Source organism: Rutidosis leptorrhynchoides, chromosome 6, assembly GCF_046630445.1.
Source record: "Rutidosis leptorrhynchoides isolate AG116_Rl617_1_P2 chromosome 6, CSIRO_AGI_Rlap_v1, whole genome shotgun sequence".
Classification (NCBI taxonomy): domain Eukaryota; kingdom Viridiplantae; phylum Streptophyta; class Magnoliopsida; order Asterales; family Asteraceae; genus Rutidosis; species Rutidosis leptorrhynchoides.
The window spans coordinates 429994362-430013429 of record NC_092338.1 but is presented as its reverse complement, the minus strand read 5'-3'; the positions used below and the strand labels follow the sequence as shown (position 1 = coordinate 430013429).

Sequence of the window (19068 nt, the reverse complement as noted above, 5' to 3'; positions counted from 1 at the left end):
TGTAATGGCAATGATGTTGGTAGTTCACGAATAAATATTTTTAATAGATCCAAAAAGGGTCCTAAAATTATATTCTATCATTTGCATATCATCACAATGATCCCAATGGGATATGTATGTATATTTATATTTATATTTATATTTATATTTATTATATTTAATATATTTATATATATTTATATATGGATTTATTATATTTATATTTATGCTTTCTTTAACCAATGTGGACATGCAATTAATAATTTCCATTAATAAAATTCAAACCATATAACATAATATTGTTGCAAACTTAATAAAGGATAAACAAGTAACACACTAAAAAAACATCCAACAGAAAAGTAACTGAACATTCAAATAAAAAGCAGCAACGTCATCAAGTATTAATCCCTGCCAATCATGTGAGCTTAATCCAGTGGCACAACCTACAAACAAATAATTAATGTATAAGCATAAGCATTCAAAGTTATTAAACCGAATTACATCAACAATTTAACAATGGCATACCGAGAGTAAAGAAGTTGGCCACGCAATAGCCACACCGGTAGCCTCTATCATTGTAGTAACAAGTTCAAATGGTCTTATCACTGTTTCATCACTTTTTATTGCAACTTGAACATGTACTTCACCCATCCTGGACCAATCTCTACTCCTCCAACCACTGTTAGTGGGTCTAAACTACGAAGCCTGCCTTTTGCGACAATGAGGGTTGGATTATTAATGCTCTTTAGGTGGACTTCTTTGCCAACCTATTTTTAATTTTCCAACTATTAATTATTCAACAATAAATATTTTAACGAGGATAATAACAATAGTAACTGAATAGAAATATACCTGTAGTGGTGTATTGGTAATTATGCCATTATTTGTTGATGCATGAGGATTAACAACGGAATAATCTGTCATAACGTTCTTTTGTTTTTCACGTTCTTTATACTCCTGGAGTTCTGCTTTCAACTTGACGTTCTCTTGGCATATAGCGGCACGACTCCTGACTTCACCCCAAACATCTGATACACGAACACCGAGCCCATACATTTCTGCTTGTCCATGTTTAGCTGTACCCCTGACTTTTGCATAGATATCATCTGGTCCAGGCTCATCGAGTGAACCTTTTGGTAATTCCTTGGAAAGTTCTTTCATTTGTTCCTGTAAATAGAAAAATGATCATTAAAATCCCCACGGTAAACCACATGTAGAGAGGCCATAAAATAATGATTACATTTAAGCAAAAATAGTTATCATTCTGCCAGCACATTCAGTTTTGTAATTATGTAACTTACAAGCTGTTTTACAGCTTCAAAATTGTTTGTGATGTCAGCTTTCGAGAAAGACCGCTCAAAAATGTCCACTCTACTCGGCTCTCTTCCCAATTGTATCTGTTGTAACAAAAAAGAAAATGAGTAACAACAAAAAAGATAGCACTATAATAACATTTGCATTTGTAATAAACTTACCTTTAGTTCCTCACGAATTTGTGCATAACTCTTTTTGCCAATCAATGGGTGCAATGACCTTTTTTGTCAATTACGTTTATTTTTCTCACTCATGCCCTAATTAAGGAAAATGAAATATTATAATGAGATAAACAATAATATAATGTTGTTTTAATATGAAGACATGATCATACTTTTGATGCATCACCATTCCAAAAGTCAACAAGTCTTTTCCAGTGTGTTTTTTGGACTACCTTAGGCCTGGATTTTAATTGTTCGTGGCGTGATTTACTTGGATCATAGTGAAGCTTCTTAAGTCTATTCCTCCAGCTCTTGACCTTTTTTCCAATAAATTGAAGAATCCACTTATCATCATCTCCACGAATGTCAACTTTTGTCTACAAATTAAATATAAACTTTCAGTTTAGTAAAACATAAAAGATAATCAATGACATCCACTTTTTATGTATAGACCTTTATGATAGCAAGCAAATCCTTCTTTGTTGATTTATGAACTTTATGCCAACGTTTGTGAAGAGGACATTCCTTCCCACTCCTAGCTACCACACCCATGAAATGGGTAAGCTCACAACTTTTTTTACTAACAGGTTATCCAAATTCATTTACAACGATAATTGTTCGCTCCAATTCTATTCGTTCCCATGCTTTTTTCATTTGTGTTGGTCCTCTTGGCATGAAGCATTTAGTTGTTGCTGAAAGACAGAACGTGAATAAATTTTTATTTGGTGTAATCAAATACATTAACTAAACACAGATAAAACCAAATTCACTAGAATACCTGATCCACTATCCACATCATTTTGTCTTTCTTGTTCTGTTGGGACAAGTTCCTCTTCTTGATCTTCTTGATCTTCTTTTGCTTTTTATCACAAAAGTCATTATCAAAGTTTGAATATAGGATTGACAAAATAAAAGAATGGTGTTGCAAATATCAAAAGTTTACGTTGGTCATGCTCAGGTTGAGTAAATTCACGGTCTGCGTTCAGCTCCCAATCAATCTCTGTTTCAAGATCCAATTCTTTTTGAGAATTAACTTCATGGTCATCTGGGTACACCATCTCGGTATCATGACCATCGATGTCAGCATTGATGTCGCCAGTTCGTTCTTCTATAGTCATCTCGTCTGTTATTGAAGAAGGTTATATATAATAGTAAATTAAAACTAGGATTAATAATCAGTCGATGTCAGAAATAAATTTGTTGAAAAATAAGACTGCCACAACATAAAATAACGATCAACCCACCATTAGTGACTCTATCTATCGTTTTTAGCTGTTCTGGTGAATCTATTTACAGTGCTGTGCCAACTATCTTCTTGCATTTCTTAGACTGTTGTGACATACGAGTTATCGCACCCCTTGTACTAGCCATCTGTAACTTTTTCTTTTTAGATTTTGCAACCATCTCATTATGGTTCATAGTCGTAGAACTCACACGTTTCTTCCTTAAATTAGCCACGCTATTTAGCGACATTAGTTTTATGTAATTTTTATGCTTTTTCTGCAAGAAGTAACAGTTTGTTAAATAAATATAATGAAATAAAATGTGTTAGAATAATTTCTTTTTACCTTTTCAGACACCTTGAAAGTTGTTACATCTGCTTCAACAAAATCATCCTCACCATCAATGTCAAGCAACTCATCAGGCCTATAATCATCATCCTCATCTATTAACCTTAGAGTTGATTTATCTTTCGTTTGTTTTTTTCTAGATTTTTTTGTATGCAAATAATTAGAAGATTTGGTAGACCATAGGATTCAAATACTTGTGCATTCTTCTGCATCGTCATATTTCTCTCATTTTCATAAGCATTGACAGGTTCCATTGATCTTTGACCTTGATTACTTCTACCTGACAGAAGAAATATAAGTTTAGAAGAACATAAGGATGATCAACGTAATCATGGTGATGACGTTACAAGTAAAAGACAACAAAAACAAGACAATCATGTTGGAAACCTAAATCTATTTCTAATAATCATGGCGATGACAGTAAACATTTATTTGTCTTATAAAGATTAAAATATACCATACATCAATGTAAACATGATGATGTACCTAAATCTATAAGTATACTAGAATAAATCTCATAAACTATTACAACTAAATGAGCGTATCATTTTCGATCAGTTTCAGTTTCATAATCGAGATAATAGAATAAGTAAACAATATGTTATCACCATAGTATGAAACAGAATATTAACTATGATTGCAGTATATAAAACGTATGCTACAACAACATCACAGATTTACAAAGTCAAGATCCAAAGTAATTACCTTTTCTCCGATTGATTTTAAAAACTCATAGACCTTGCTGCGAAAAATATTATGTGTGATACTAGGTCTTCTCTAATAGAATTACAAAAAAGAGTTAACATATTGATCGGTTTATTGGTGGTAAGCATAATGACGTTCAAAATTTTTGGGAAAAAAGGATTGGTGGGAAGCAAAATGGCGATCTAAAAATTTCGGATGAAAAATTCCTGCTTCAAAAATTTTGGGTTATAACTGTTGGCGCTATAGATGTACGTGTTAGCGGCGTGTATATCGGATGATGGGTATATCCTATAATTATAGAGATCATGATCTTTATATAAATACCTTATATATTTACCTTATATAACCAATATTATTGAGTATTAAATTTATTTTGACCTTGTTATTTAATTTAATAAAAAACTTATATTATACATACTATAATGACTAATATAATTGTAATAAGTATTGATACGAATTTTTGTTTTAATATAGGTTACCAATTGTATAATTTACATTTATTTAACATTTATATTCGTCTAGAATAATAAAATAATAATAATAATAATAATAATAATAATAATAATAATAATAATAATAATAATAATAATAATACTAATAATAATAATATATAATATGTATCTTATGATATGAAAAAATTTATTACATAGACGATTTAATAGAATTATAACTAATATTATGCATACACATTTGTTCCATAGATATTAAATGAATCATATCAAAATGGAATGACTAACGAAAAAGTTTTGGTATATAAAGGTGTATGCCAGATAAGAGGTTAGGGGTAGAGCTCTATCACTAAAGGAATTGGTTTGAAGGGTCTAGAATAGCCAGAATGCGGTCAAATTAGGGGTCGAGTTATGGTAGATGGTTGTCTAACAATATATACGAGTTGTTTAGTGGTGACCTATTTGCAATGTTAACTTAGATAGTATGGTCGGATCGATCGCAATGATCTTGTACATTCATTGAAGTTGATCGAGGTTTCTATAATTGTTTGATGGTGTCCGAAATTCAGTTGGAGTTTGGTAAACGACTAAAGTTTCTGGCTAGTGGGATTAGGGACACTAGGTAGCTAGTACTTGTGTTTGATCCTTCAATACTATGTATGTATGTATGTATGTATGTATGTATGTATGTATGTATGTATGTATGTATGTATGTATGTATGTATGTATGTATGTATGTATGTACGCATGCATGCATGCATGCATGTATGTATGTATGTATGTATGTATGTATGTATGTATGTATGTATGTATGTATGTATGCATGCATGCATGCATGCATGTATGTATGTATGCATGTATGTATGTATGTATGTATGTATGTATGTATGTATATATGTATGTATGTATGTATGTATGTAAGTATGTAAGTATGTATGTATGTATGTATGTATGTATGTATGTATGTATGTATGTATGTATGTATGTATGAATATATGTATGTATGTATGTATGTATATATATATGTATGTAGGTATGTGTGTATGATCTATATGTATGTATGTATGCATCTATGTACGTATGTATGTATGCGTGTATGTGTATATGTATGTATCATATCATATCATATCATATCATATCATATCATATCATATCATATCATATCATATCATATCATATCATATCATATCATATCATATCATATCATATCATATCATATACTTAATAGAAATCAAAAAATACTATTAACCCAATAATATTAGAAATTTAAGAAATAATAATATTATTAAATAGTGAATATATGATATTATCATATCATATATTTTATATAAATTAAATAATTTGGTAAAATTATTATATTTTATTAATATTAAAATATAAACTAAATATAGTTTATATATTATTATTATATAGCAATTATTATGATTTGTAAATGATTATATAAACTATATGATATTATCATATCAATTAATACAGTATAGTTTATGTAAATCAAAGGTAAAAAAGATTATAAATTGTAAGTGTAGGGAATCGAACTGAAGACCTTCTGTTTACATACAATGTTATTTATCAATGAGCTGCAGTTCTTATTTCTGTTTTAACTTTGAGAATTATTAATAATAATAAGTAACTAAGTATCCGTGAATTAATGTAGATAATTTATAAACGGACATAATTATGGTTTCTAAAACAAATAAAACTACTTGTTAGCGTCATTTATTGTATTTTGTTGACCATATCTTCTCCTTGTTTTCTACTTTCTTCTATCGTATCCTCTGCAAACTTCAAGTTTCTTCCAACGTGTTAAACTGACAATTGTATATCGCGACTACATATTGAACAGGTACTTTTCTGTGACTAATTTTGTTAATAATTTCATGTGTTACATGATCTTACGCGTTCTGATTTCAATATGCATATGATAAGTTCGTTCTTTAATTCTATAATTTTGGTAATAATTGATGAACCCCATCAATATTTGGTTTAATTTTTAAGAAGAATTACGTACTTAATATATGTACAATAGTTTTATATAAATTAGATGATGATTGCATTGTTTCATCCAGGATGGACACAAATTGGATGTCTAGCCCGTGAAATTCTTCTGCATATAAGAAAGGTCTTGATAAGTTTATTGATTATATATTTAAAAAGGAGGGTGTAAATGGTGAGATAACATGCCCATGCAATAAGTGTGTTAATCTAAAATGGGTTGGACGGTATTATGCTAGAACACATCTACTATGTGACGGTTTTTTTAAAGGCTATACAATTAAAACTCCGATAAGCGAACCACGTGACATTCCTATGAAAGATGCAGAAGATGACATGATAGGATTGGTGACTGACACCCATCATTGGTTTGACGATAACATACTCGAAACCGAAGATCATAGCTTACCAAACAAAAGTACCAAAAAGTTTTATAAAGGATTGTAGAGTGCAAAGCAAGCACTATACCCCGGATGTAAAAAGTTCTCTGTTCTTTCTTTCATAGTTAGACTATTTCATAGCAAGTGTATTGGCAAATGTAATGACAAGGGTTTCAGCATGATCATTGATACTTTAAGGGAAGCCTTCCCGGAAGCAGCCATACCTAAGTCATTATATGATCTACGGAAGTTAATAAGAGATTTAGGACTAGGTTATGAAAAAATCGATGCATGCCCTAATAATTGTATGTTGTATTGGTATGTCACACGTCACGGTATAAAACAAGTGAAGATGATTCAGATGATGAGGAAAACTTAATAGCCAATGATCATAATAAGGTCCCAGCAAAGGTTTTGCGTTACTTTCCTCTCATCCCGCATTTGCAAAGGTTATATATGTCATCTGAAGCTGCTGCCTCCATGAGATGGCATGAAGAGGGTCTCACGAAAGATGGTTTACTGAGACATCCGGCAGATTCACCAGCTTGGCAAACATTTGATCATAATTATCCAAAATATGCAAAGGAATCCCGTAATGTCACGCTTGGTTTAGCTAGTGACGGGTTTAACCCTTTTGGAAATATGAGTAATTCCCATAGTACATGGCATGTTGTATTGATTCCCTATAATCTACCTCCTTGGATGTGCATGAAAAAACCCTATTTCATGCTTACTCTACTAATACCAGGACCATCTGCGCCAGGGAATAATATAGACCTATATTTGGAACCTCTAGTGGATGAGCTAAAGTTGTTGTGGGATCATGGAGTAGAGACATATGATTCATCAACAAATAGTAACTTTCAAATGCGTGCTGGTATGGTATGGACAATAAGTGACTTTCCGGCGTATGCCAACTTATCTGGATGGAGCACTAAAGGTAAACTTGCATGTCCATCCTGCCATAAGTGTACAAGATCGATTTAGTTGAGACGTAGTAGGAAATTTGTTTTTATGGGACATCGTCGATTGTTGTCAAAGAGACATGCGTATCAGAAGGATAAAACTTCGTTTGATGGTACAGAAGAGTTGGAGACTATACCAACTTGCTTAACAGGGTCAGACGTTCTCAATGAGCTAAATGGTATTGAATTTAAATTTGGGAAACTAGTCAAGGACAACCCAGTATTGCCGTATAATTGGAAGAAGAGAAGTATATTCTTCAAATTACCGTACTGGAAAGACAACTTGATACGACATAATCTAGATGTAATGCATATTGAGAAAAATGTATGTGATAGTGTCATTGGAACATTAATGAATTTAGATGGAAAGACAAAAGATCATTTAAATGGCCGTTATGATTTAGAAGAAATGGGAATTCGAAAGGAACTACATCTCGAAGTTCTAGAAAACAACAAAGTGTATTTGCCACATGCGTGTTTCTCAATGAATAAAAAAGAAAAAGATAGATTTTGTCGGATGCTTAAAGCAGCGAAAGTTCCTGATGGTTATTCAGCTAATATTTCAAGATGCGTTCAACTCAACCCTCCAAAAATTGGTGGCCTTAAAAGTCACGACAATCATATTTTGATGCAACAGTTGCTTCCAATTTGCATACGAAATAGTCTACCTAAGCATGTCCGCTCTGTTGTGATCAAGTTGTGTCATTACTATACACGCTTATGCTGTAAAGTTCTCGATCCAACTGAATTGTTTCAAATGGAAAATGATATTGGAAAAATACTTTGCGATATGGAGAGGATTTTTCCACCATCATTCTTTGACGTAAAGGTTCATCTTTCTGTTCACCTTGCGTATGAGGCTAGAATTGGAGGACCAGTGCATTATCGTTGGATGTATCCAATTGAGAGGTAGTAAATTACATCTGGCCACATTTAATTTAAGTAAATTGTACAAAATATGACATGCTGTTTTTAATTTATTTTATGTTTTTAAGAGAAACTCACACACAATATAACATGTTTTGATATGGATTGTATAACAGAAATACTATAGTAAATTGTTTAATTAAGTAGGTTCACGGAATTTGGTCTTCATAATTGGTTTTTCGTCAGGTATTTAGCCACATTAAAATCTTATGTGCGAAACAGGAGTAAACCTGAGGGTTCAATATCAGAAGGATATCTAGCTGATGAGTGTTTGTCGTTTTGTTCAGTATACTTCGCTGACAATGTCGAGACTATACATAACAAGAAAAGTAGAAACTATGACGACGGTGGTAAGGAGGACGGTCTACCAATATTTTCTATGCCGGGTAGACCCATTGGTGCTAGAAAAATGGCTTTACTATCTCTAGATCGTTTGGCGAAAGCACATTCATATGTGTTGTTCAATTGTAGTGAACTGGAATCCTTTAGAAAGTAAGTTTATTTAGTATACATTTTGAGTTTCAGAATTTATATTACATTTTGCACTTTGATTGCATCACCTCTATACACATTGCAGAGAACATCTGAGTATTCTTCGGCGTGAAAATAAGAAAGAACGTCAGCATTTGATACAGCGTATGCACAGTAACAAATTCGAGAAATGGTTTGGGAAACATGTAAGAATCACTTGGAATTTCATTAATTTTAAGCTATGAATTTATTAAGAACGCTCGTTCTAAAATTACTCAGTAGCTAGAGATTTATTTAGTGTTATTATTTATCAAAAACTTATTTGTAACCAATTATTCATCTTATATTAAATTATTTTGACCAGGTTCGTAAGCTGCATAAACAAGGTGTAGATGAAATATCAGAAGATCTAAGGCATTTGGCAAATGGCCCATCTGAGTATGTGACAACATATAAGGGATATATCGTTAATGGTTATTATTTTCAAACCAAACAGACAGAGAAGAAAATGAAAACGCAGAATAGTGGAGTAATGCTCGAGGCAACAATAAATAGCTTCTCAAGTGTTAGAGATAAAATCCTATCGTTGGGGCCGTAACATATAACGGGGTTTTAAAAGAAATCATTGAGCTACAGTATGCTGCTGACAAAAAAGTAGTCTTGTTCCGATGTGACTGGATCTCAAACGGTTCAAGTCAAAAGGAAGATGAAAATGGGTTTACAATGCTCAATTTTCGTCGATTAAAGGAAGATAAAGAGCCGTTCATACTAGCAAGTCAAATACAACAAGTGTTTTATGTTAAAGATTGTATTCACAAAGGATGGAATGTTGTTATCAAGACAAAGCCTAGAGATTCTTATGAAATGGATGCACTAACATCTCTTGATGACGTGGAAACACACCTGCAGAGCGAAACATGTATGGGTCCTCAAATTGATGAAAATGTGAACATTGAGTTGGTTAGAGAGGACATAGATGGGATTGTCGTTGACAATATTACTACAACATATACGAACACAAATGAGGATCATCTTGAAGATGATGCTATCATTGATTAACAAGTACCATGCTGTTTTATAATTACATAGCCAAATCAGTAGATAAACTGTACCAAATATTACATACAAGTTGGAGTTAGATGAGATAATGGTCAACTTACAAAAGAGAAGAAGATTCTGACTACCAAAAAGAGACGTTGATTCTGACTACCAGAAGAGATGTTGAGAGGCACCAGCTCAATATCTTCTCCTCTTGTTCAATGATTCTTCATTGTATGAAGATTTAGACGTTACGACATGCATTGAATGTAGTCAGAATCATACACAACCATTTCAAATTGATTTTGATCAGAAAAAGTGAAGACGAGTATGTCAAACCGACGTATATCAACATCTTTAACAAACTTACTCCATCCATTAGAAAACCAAACGTCCTTACCATCATCTTTCAACTTGAGATTGATAGTATAACCCTTGGATGTGTTGATGAAGACTTCATCATTCAATTGACCAACAACATATATTGGATTGACCCACTTGATTGGGAGGATCTGCATAAACCAAGGATTTGGGGTAAGTTTTATTTGATATGTATAATATTAGATATTGTACAACTAACTGTATACATATTAACAACATTGTCAATTTGTAAGCTTAAGTATCGTGTTGACTTACCATCGTTGGTTTGGATACATCAACGAACCATTTAATGAATTTTGGATTTCTGTTAGCGGGAACATGCTTTTCACACAGATCAGAATCGAACACCGTGAGTTCAAAATTTTGTCATCAACCATAGTTATTTGAAGAACATCCTGAACTTTAATTTGTAGATTCTTAACAACCTGTTTCCATCCTGTTTTCATTGCTAGATCATGACCATCCCATATGATTTGAACTTGTGCCCGGTAACCATCGGCAGTGATGACGTAAATCAAATCATTTGGATTATCGTCATAGTAACAATCGACCCACTTTGATGGGAATTTCTGTGAATATAAACAAGATAAGTATAAGTACATATTTATTTATTAAAGTACCTATAAAATGTATGAATGGACAACAAATGGTTGTTACATAAATGTACATTAACCGTACCAGGAATCGAGTTGTAACAGCTGTAACATCAACAATGAATGAAGGTAATCGGGATGATGAAGCCATGACTTTGAAGATGTACTATGAAATACCAAAACAGGAGATTTAACATATATGTAATAATATTTAACCTCATTTAACTGCATGTGTGCTGTAATACATAAATGTATATTAAATAACTGAATGTACAACAATAATTGAACTTTTCAATGAACATTCAATTTGTTAAATTAATAAAAGAATCCCATATATCACCTGGATCTTAGAATCTGACAAAAAAAAGTCCTTTTTTTTACCTAAATAGAATCCATTCAAGTGTCAGACTTATTTTTAACTTTAAAAGTGATTGTTCTGTTTTTTTGTCATCAGATGCATGAAGACAATGTTTGTTACTGAATAAAATAAACTATGCTAACGATTTAACAACTAACAAACTTAACATATGCTGAATGATGTTATACAGTACTCTAAACCCTAAATGATATTACAATGTTATTTATACAACCGATAATCAGTTGACGTAAATATATATGAATAATAGGTCAAAGAATTCAAAGAAAGTCACGAAATATTTGAAAGATACTTACCTTTGCTTTCGGGCTGGATGAATGTGTTAGTTGCGTCAAAAGCGTCAAAGTATAATGCTAAGAACAAGGAACTGATAGAGTTTATTTATTTAATCTTTTTCTCCGTATTTGTTACATATTAATAAATTAAAATGCTTTAAAATATTAAACCTGATTTTGGAATGTAAATCGACATTAAGATTATTTATAATTATACATTATATATTTTTTAATTATTTTTTATTTACAGATTTATTTTTAATTACAATATAATATGTTCATATTATTACTTTATATAAAATTAAAAAAATAAGCTGTATTTCAATTTATATTAAGTATATATTTTATATTTATATATTTACGGTTTATCTACTAAAAAAGCACAAAAAAACGCTCTATTTTTTCATTCAAACAAAGTCAATCTCTGTGCAAACTGAAGACTACGTTCATCAAGCAAATCAATCCTTCATCCTCGGTTGTTCACTGGTAAGTGATACATCACTCATCCTCGTTTGTTCATGGTATTCTCTGTCATGATTATTCACATTACTTGTTACTTGATTCCTGTGTGTTAAAATCGTAAGGGCTAAAATATTTAGGGCAAATATCTGGTTCGATTAGGTCAATTTTTTTTGGTTCAATTAGGGAAAATATTTTGGTCGATTAGGGCTAATAGACATTAAAGACGTACTTATTGATCAGGGCTGACATGATTAGGGCTTTTTTTTGCTACCATCATTAAGTCTAAAATTTGGTCGATTTTTTAAATGCTGTGATTTCTATAGAACATTGCATGCATTGGTATAATGGCCTACATGTGTGAAATTCGGATTATACATTAATACTTTTTGCCATTTAGACAGCTTATAATTCTCTAGAATTCTTAGACTAATAAATTTTAACAAAAGGTAGGTTCATTTTTATACATCATGCAATCTATACAAGTAGATTAGCTGTTTTACTTACACTTGCTTAATTATTGTGTAACAGTCTTTTACAAGATGCCTAGGCAAAAGAGAATGGCAACATCAAACAAGCAATCACCCAAAACAAACAAAGTTAAAAACTCTCCAAAACCAACTGTTGATCACAAACCCGTTACTCGTAGCAAGATCAAGACTGTGTTAGGTGTGCTAGGGGATTCAACACCAATTGATTTGACTACGACAAACAATTCGGGTGCTGAACAAACAGCTGTTAGTATACCACAAACAACTACAAAGCAAAACACTCTGAAAAAACAGAAAACACAACACGTTGTTTCAAATGCAAACGATGAGTCTTCTGGCACGCCACATAAATAGGCATTCACAAACAACCCTCTTATGATTATGAAACCAAAAGAAGTTATCCCACCTGTTATCGATACCCATAACCAACTACCTCAAAAACAACTAACTGTTATTGAACCAACCACAACACCGAAACCCAACATAGAAACTAACAAATTATCTACTGAAGAGGTGACACTAGCGATTGTTTTGCCCATCGTTACTAAACCACAACAATCTCAACATCCCCCAGCCATTAACGAACCAAATCAAGCAAGCAAAAACACCACACAAAACAACCAACAGTCAGCTACCAATATAAACGATCCGTATGCTCCAGTCATTGAAGAAATCCCTACACCATCTGTCCCCGAACGACTCAAATTAGAGATCCCTCAATCTGTTTCGGAACCACAAAAACCCAAAACTAAGAAACAGAAGAAAACACGTGATATGTCAATACCCGATGTATCTACTCCTGATCTCGAACCAGTTCAATCAGATGTCCATCCACTTGTTAGCGAACAACAAAAACTGACCAAGAAGAAAGCGACTCAACAAACCAAAAACAAACCCAAAAAACAAGTGTTAACAAGTACCAATGTTGTAACAACCCAACCCGTATTTAAACCGGTCCATAATTTTTTTTCTTAATTACATTAATATTTAGGTCCCAATTATGTTTCCAAAAGCATCTTTAACACAATAGTAAGTTCAATAAACGTTTAAAACATTTAATACAAAGTTTAAATATCCAAACAGGCAAACACGACCCGACTATTTTAATTTCCAACAAAACGAGCATGGTGATTTGGAATACGCTACCCAATCCTAATCAATCCAAAAGCACGTCTTCTAAAGTAAACTACGCAAGTCCACTAGTTCCCACGCTTACCCGTGCCACCGCCTCCATGCAAATCTATAAAAATGTAAACAATGAGATGGTAAGCTAACACTTAGTGAGTGAGAATATACTACATACATATATATGCATAAAATGAACACGCCAAACAACAAATCAAAATATCACATACCGAAGCATCCAAGCATAAAGGCAAGCTAAACTAAGCATACCGTATGATCACTAAGCAACAAGCTAACAAAATCAACAATAAAGTAAGTTCACCAACGACGATGTGAACAACGCCAATAAGCTACACCCGGAGGGTTAGCTACAATACGACAATACAACAATATATATAAACAATATATAAACGCCCAAGGTTAACCCCTTAACCCAATACCAAAACTACCTACCAATTACCAAAATGAATATTGGCCGAACTACATGAGCTTTAGTAAATCCGCATCCACACGAGACTGCTATCTTCAATACCACAACAACATCGAGGTTGGCCGAACTACACGAGCCTTAGTGAATCCGCACTACACGAGACCACTACCTCGATAAGATGACCGAACTACACGCGTCATCGTGAATCCGTATCCACACGTGACTCTCTTCTCACAACAAACCCACGCCATCGAGATTATCCACATCACAAGACCATGTGATATCATACACACAAAATGTGCACCTCGCCAAAGGTGGTAAACCAAAACGCACAACCGTGCCATTTGGACCTATACACAAGTCCATCAAATCCACCTATATGTGAAGTGAGCTCTATAACCGAGAACCACTTCATCCGACCCGCACCCATCTTACACATACATATGCACATAGGATATTAACACTCACCTTGAAGTCTTGATGGATGCAACTGAATAATTCGCAATCGCCAATGGAATGTACCTATTCCATTAATCACATAACAAGCAAACACAATTAGGGTGGATTTACAAATCAACCCAAATTGACACCTAGTGCAATTTCGACCCAAAAGCACTTCCAAGCACAACCGTTCCCAAACTAACCAATAATCACTAACACAAGTGAGAATGGTCCTAATACGCCAATTAAACCCAATCATAGGTGTTAAACACCTATCTTGCCCAAAATGACACTTAAACCCTAATTTTGACCCATTTCAAAATTAGTCAACCAAATACACCCAAAATGGTTCCAACACTTCCATAATCACTAACACTAGTGAAAATGGTTCCAACAACACCAACTTAACTAAACCACAAGCTTTAAACACTTGTCTTCACCAAAATCAACTTACAACACTGAACTTTCAGGAACCTTTTCTGACGCACAAAATTCGGGATCTTACAACTCTCCCCAACTTAAATTCGATCACGTCCTCGTGATCCTAGTCACTTAACCAATCCGAACCTACACTCGGTGGTTCTCAAACAATGTTCCAATCTGACTTCCACCACACTTCTCGTTAATCTGAAGGTTAATCCATTAACTAAATACACACTTGCACGCATTCCGAGACATGCAATACACACAACATCCGAAGTCTATAACGATCACTTAGAATATGCGAAATCGCCACGTATTCTTCCAATTCCTGTAGGCAATTCTTCTCAAAGAGTCACCATTAACAACCAAATCGTCACCCGCGACTCCTCAAATCCACAAATCTGAGCACTAACACTTGCTCAATCCCTCACATCGGGAAAACTCAACCAATCTCATACCGAGATGTCAACCCTTTAGCGTACCCATACCAAGTACAATGCTAAAAACAACCACAATAAAGTCAACCATCCGACCGATGAAGACCGAAAAAGAGAATCCTTACGGATAACACTTACCACGTAACAACCCTTGTAGTGCGCAAACACGGCTATTACGCAACTACCGCAACATCATAAGCAAACGGCTAAAACCGATAGCGCCCAAAACGACTATGGCAACGCAAATCCCAAGGTGTACAAAATCGACTATTGTCACACCCGTAACAACATGTGAGTGAAACACGGCTATCGCATCACTAATCACACAACATGGTCCTTACGACCCCACTATCGGCGTATAAAACAACCGATAGTTCACACATCCAACAACATGAAGGCTGGCCGAAAACTACACGCGCTTTAGTGAATCCGCACCATACGCGACTCACTACCTCCACCGCAACAACAATCGGGATTGGCCAACTACACGCGCCCCAGTGAATCCGAACTACACGAGAGTCACTATCCCAATAGAATGACCGCAACCACACGTGTCATTTTTGAATCCGAACTACATGAGACTCACATCCTCAATATAATGACCGCATCCACACGAGTCATTTGTGAATCCGAACTACACGAGACTCACTTCCACAATATAATGACCGCATCCACACGAGTCATTTGTGAATCCGCATCCACACGTGATCCACCTCCCAAATCTCAACACAGGAATGGTACTCGCATTTCCCGATAATGTTATACCATGCCGATATAATACTACTCCCATCACACACGCTCTTTTGGCCCCAATCGACGAGTAGTGTAACATCGCGCACTGCTACACCATAGTGAATCCTAACGGATACCACTAACCATCATCACACTCTCTTTTGGCCTCGAACAACGAGTAGTGTAACGTCGCACACTGTTACACTATAGTGCATCCTAACGGATACCACTAACCATCCACACACGTACGAGTACACAACGCCAACACCATCGAGCAAGATGTAACGACCCGACCAAAACCGTTATTGACGGCGTCGTTAACTTAGGTCCCGTTGCGTGGTCGTAGTCCCTATATGAGACTCGTTTGACCAAAATTATGTCGCGTTCATTTGAAAGGTACAAAGTTTAGTTTAACAAACGGATCGACAATAAGTTTAAGTTTACAAAGTTATAAGTATGAATGAAATAACTTGCAACATAATTAGTTTGAAACCACAGTTGCTATAAATAGCGTAAGTAGACAAAAGTTTGAATCCAAAAATGCTATCCCTAGCGTATGCATGCATGGTAGACTCCAATCAAATAACCAAAGAGTGCGGAAGCGTGTAACAAATAGCCATGTGAAAACCTGAGAAAACATAGAAGAATCTGTCAACGCAAAAACGTTGGTGAAATCATAGGTTTGAGTAAGTGAGTAAAAGTAAAGTAAGTCGAACCACAAGATTTGCAAAGTTGAAATAATAGTAGTACATTCTAAAAGTTAATATTCACGAGCACCCAATTATCAAAGCTTAACGTTCCGTCCGTTGAATACCCCATCAATTAGTGCTAGAACAACACTGTTCCCGAAAATATATTTCATTCGTAAACGGTAGCGAACCGTTTGAATGAGGGTTTGTCAAACCCATATGGCCATATAACATAAGTTCTCGCTTACACCATCTGATGTAACTAATGATAATCGGATTGAGGATTTTCGTTCTAAACTCGTATGTAGAATGTTTGTTTTCCCGTTCTTGTGTTCACTTAGTTCAAAAGAATCGTTTATGTTTTCTCATCCCAAAAGTAAGTTCAAAAGAGTAAAAAGTGGGACTATGATCTCACCTCGAGTGCACGAGTATAAAGGTACTTCAACAAGTAAACGTGTGCATGAAAGTTGCTTAGCCTTGACCTAAACAAATAAGTTGTATCAATTAACCGGTTACGACACAAGGTCGGGTGAAATGTGTTCAATTAGTCCTATGGCTCGTTACGACTCGAATAGTATAGCATGTGAATCACGTTGTCAAGTTTCATGCAAGAATCAAGTATAAAAGCATGTTAGAACGATTGTAATAAAGTTTGAGTTGACATTTCAAAACCTTACCATTAGAAAGGAAATCTTATTACGTTTCCAACGATATTTGATTCATCGAAAACGGAGTTACGGTCAAAAATTTATGGCCAAAACAAGTTTGCTGAAGTTCGGATGAAACAGGCAATTGTCACGGCGCGACAAATTGCTCCGCGGCGCGACAAATGCCTATGTTGAAGGTCAGAAAGCTTGAAAAACATGTTCTAAAATCACCCTTTGGGCCACGGCGCGACAAATTGCTCCGCGGCGCGACAATGGCCGTGGCCTGGTCCCTGGCCTGTTTCACTTGTTCAAGGCTTGGTAAAATTTCAAACAAACGCAAAACTCAAACCGTAAACAATTAGGAAGCGTATCTTATACCGTTGGAAAGCTCTTTTGACAAGGAACACAACTAAACATGTTTCATCAAACAAAAACAACATTTTCCATAACCGATTTCTCGTCAAGTGATCGTTTAAAAGTCCATTTTCAAAGTTTCAAGTTCATCAATTGCATTTTAAGTTTCGGGAATCCAATTTACACATACGATATGCCGTTTCGAAGGTAATTAAGCATACATTACAACTAATCACTAACAATTAACATTCCATGGCATTTAAACATCCAAATGTTCATGTCAAGAACTATCAAACCCTAGTCAAACATCACAAAATCATTAATCGGGTTTTTGAAGTTTTCTTAATCAACCTACACATCCAAACGAAGCTAGTGATACTAGTAACACAATTAAAACATGCACTTTAACAATCTAACAACATTAACTCATCCAAAATCAAGGATTAAGCAAACCCATTTCAAATGTTCAAACTAGTTACTCAAAACAACGAATCGAGCAAACAAAACATATATTCATGTTATACACGAGCCATAGACACTAACTAACACCATTTCAAGTCAAAAACACGAATTTATAGAAATCTAGAGTTTTTAGAAAGTTACCCAAACGAGATGAAGTTGGTATCAAATTGTAGAGGATGAAGAGAGGATTCCAAATATGTAATTTGTTTTGAAGTTTGCTTCCCGATCCGGATTTAGATGATGATTTATGTTTGTGTTCTTGAGAGAAAAAAAGAAAGAAAGAAGGAAAAAGAAATGGATGAATGAGGGGTGGAGGTGATGAGTGGTTGACTAGTCAACTACTAGCCACCTCTTTGGTCAAGTGGCGGAACTAGTCCCTCAAGTTTCAGAGCGGGTGCGGGAATTAACCAAACGAATATTTTTAAAACGCAAGTTAACGAGAGATGTTATAATTAAATGACGGAATTATTGTGAACGTTAGTCAATGGAAACTACGAATTTAAATAACGAAAGGTATTATTTAAAAGAAAAAGACGGTGTTAAAAATAAATTTAACGGAAAAAGGCGGGATGTTACATTATCCACACCTCAAAAGAAATTTCGTCCCGAAATTTAGTTGGAAGTAGTAGTCGTTGAATCTTCCTCGAGATCTTGTGTTGCCAATTCTACGAATGAGGGAGAAGTACGTTCTAAGGTATTTCAACGAATTTTGACGGTCGGGATCATGTGTTGTTTTAAGGTTTGGCTTCACGATTTATGGTTTCAACCGGTCCTCCTAGGAAGTGAGGGTTATCGTCGATA

General features: G+C 34.4%; 1 protein-coding gene across 1 annotated transcript; it reads right to left on the bottom strand.

Annotated features, from left to right (window-relative positions):
- Window positions 1-599: 599 nt before the first annotated feature.
- LOC139855248 (uncharacterized) lies at window positions 600-2572 on the bottom strand. The gene is made up of 7 exons (XM_071844486.1): window positions 2398-2572; window positions 2233-2313; window positions 1908-1993; window positions 1688-1831; window positions 1281-1376; window positions 832-1146; window positions 600-746 (listed from the first exon to the last, which is right to left on the bottom strand). Exons 1-7 carry the CDS (start codon window positions 2570-2572, stop codon window positions 600-602), a joined length of 1044 nt encoding a protein of 347 aa, XP_071700587.1.
- Window positions 2573-19068: the final 16496 nt, after the last annotated feature.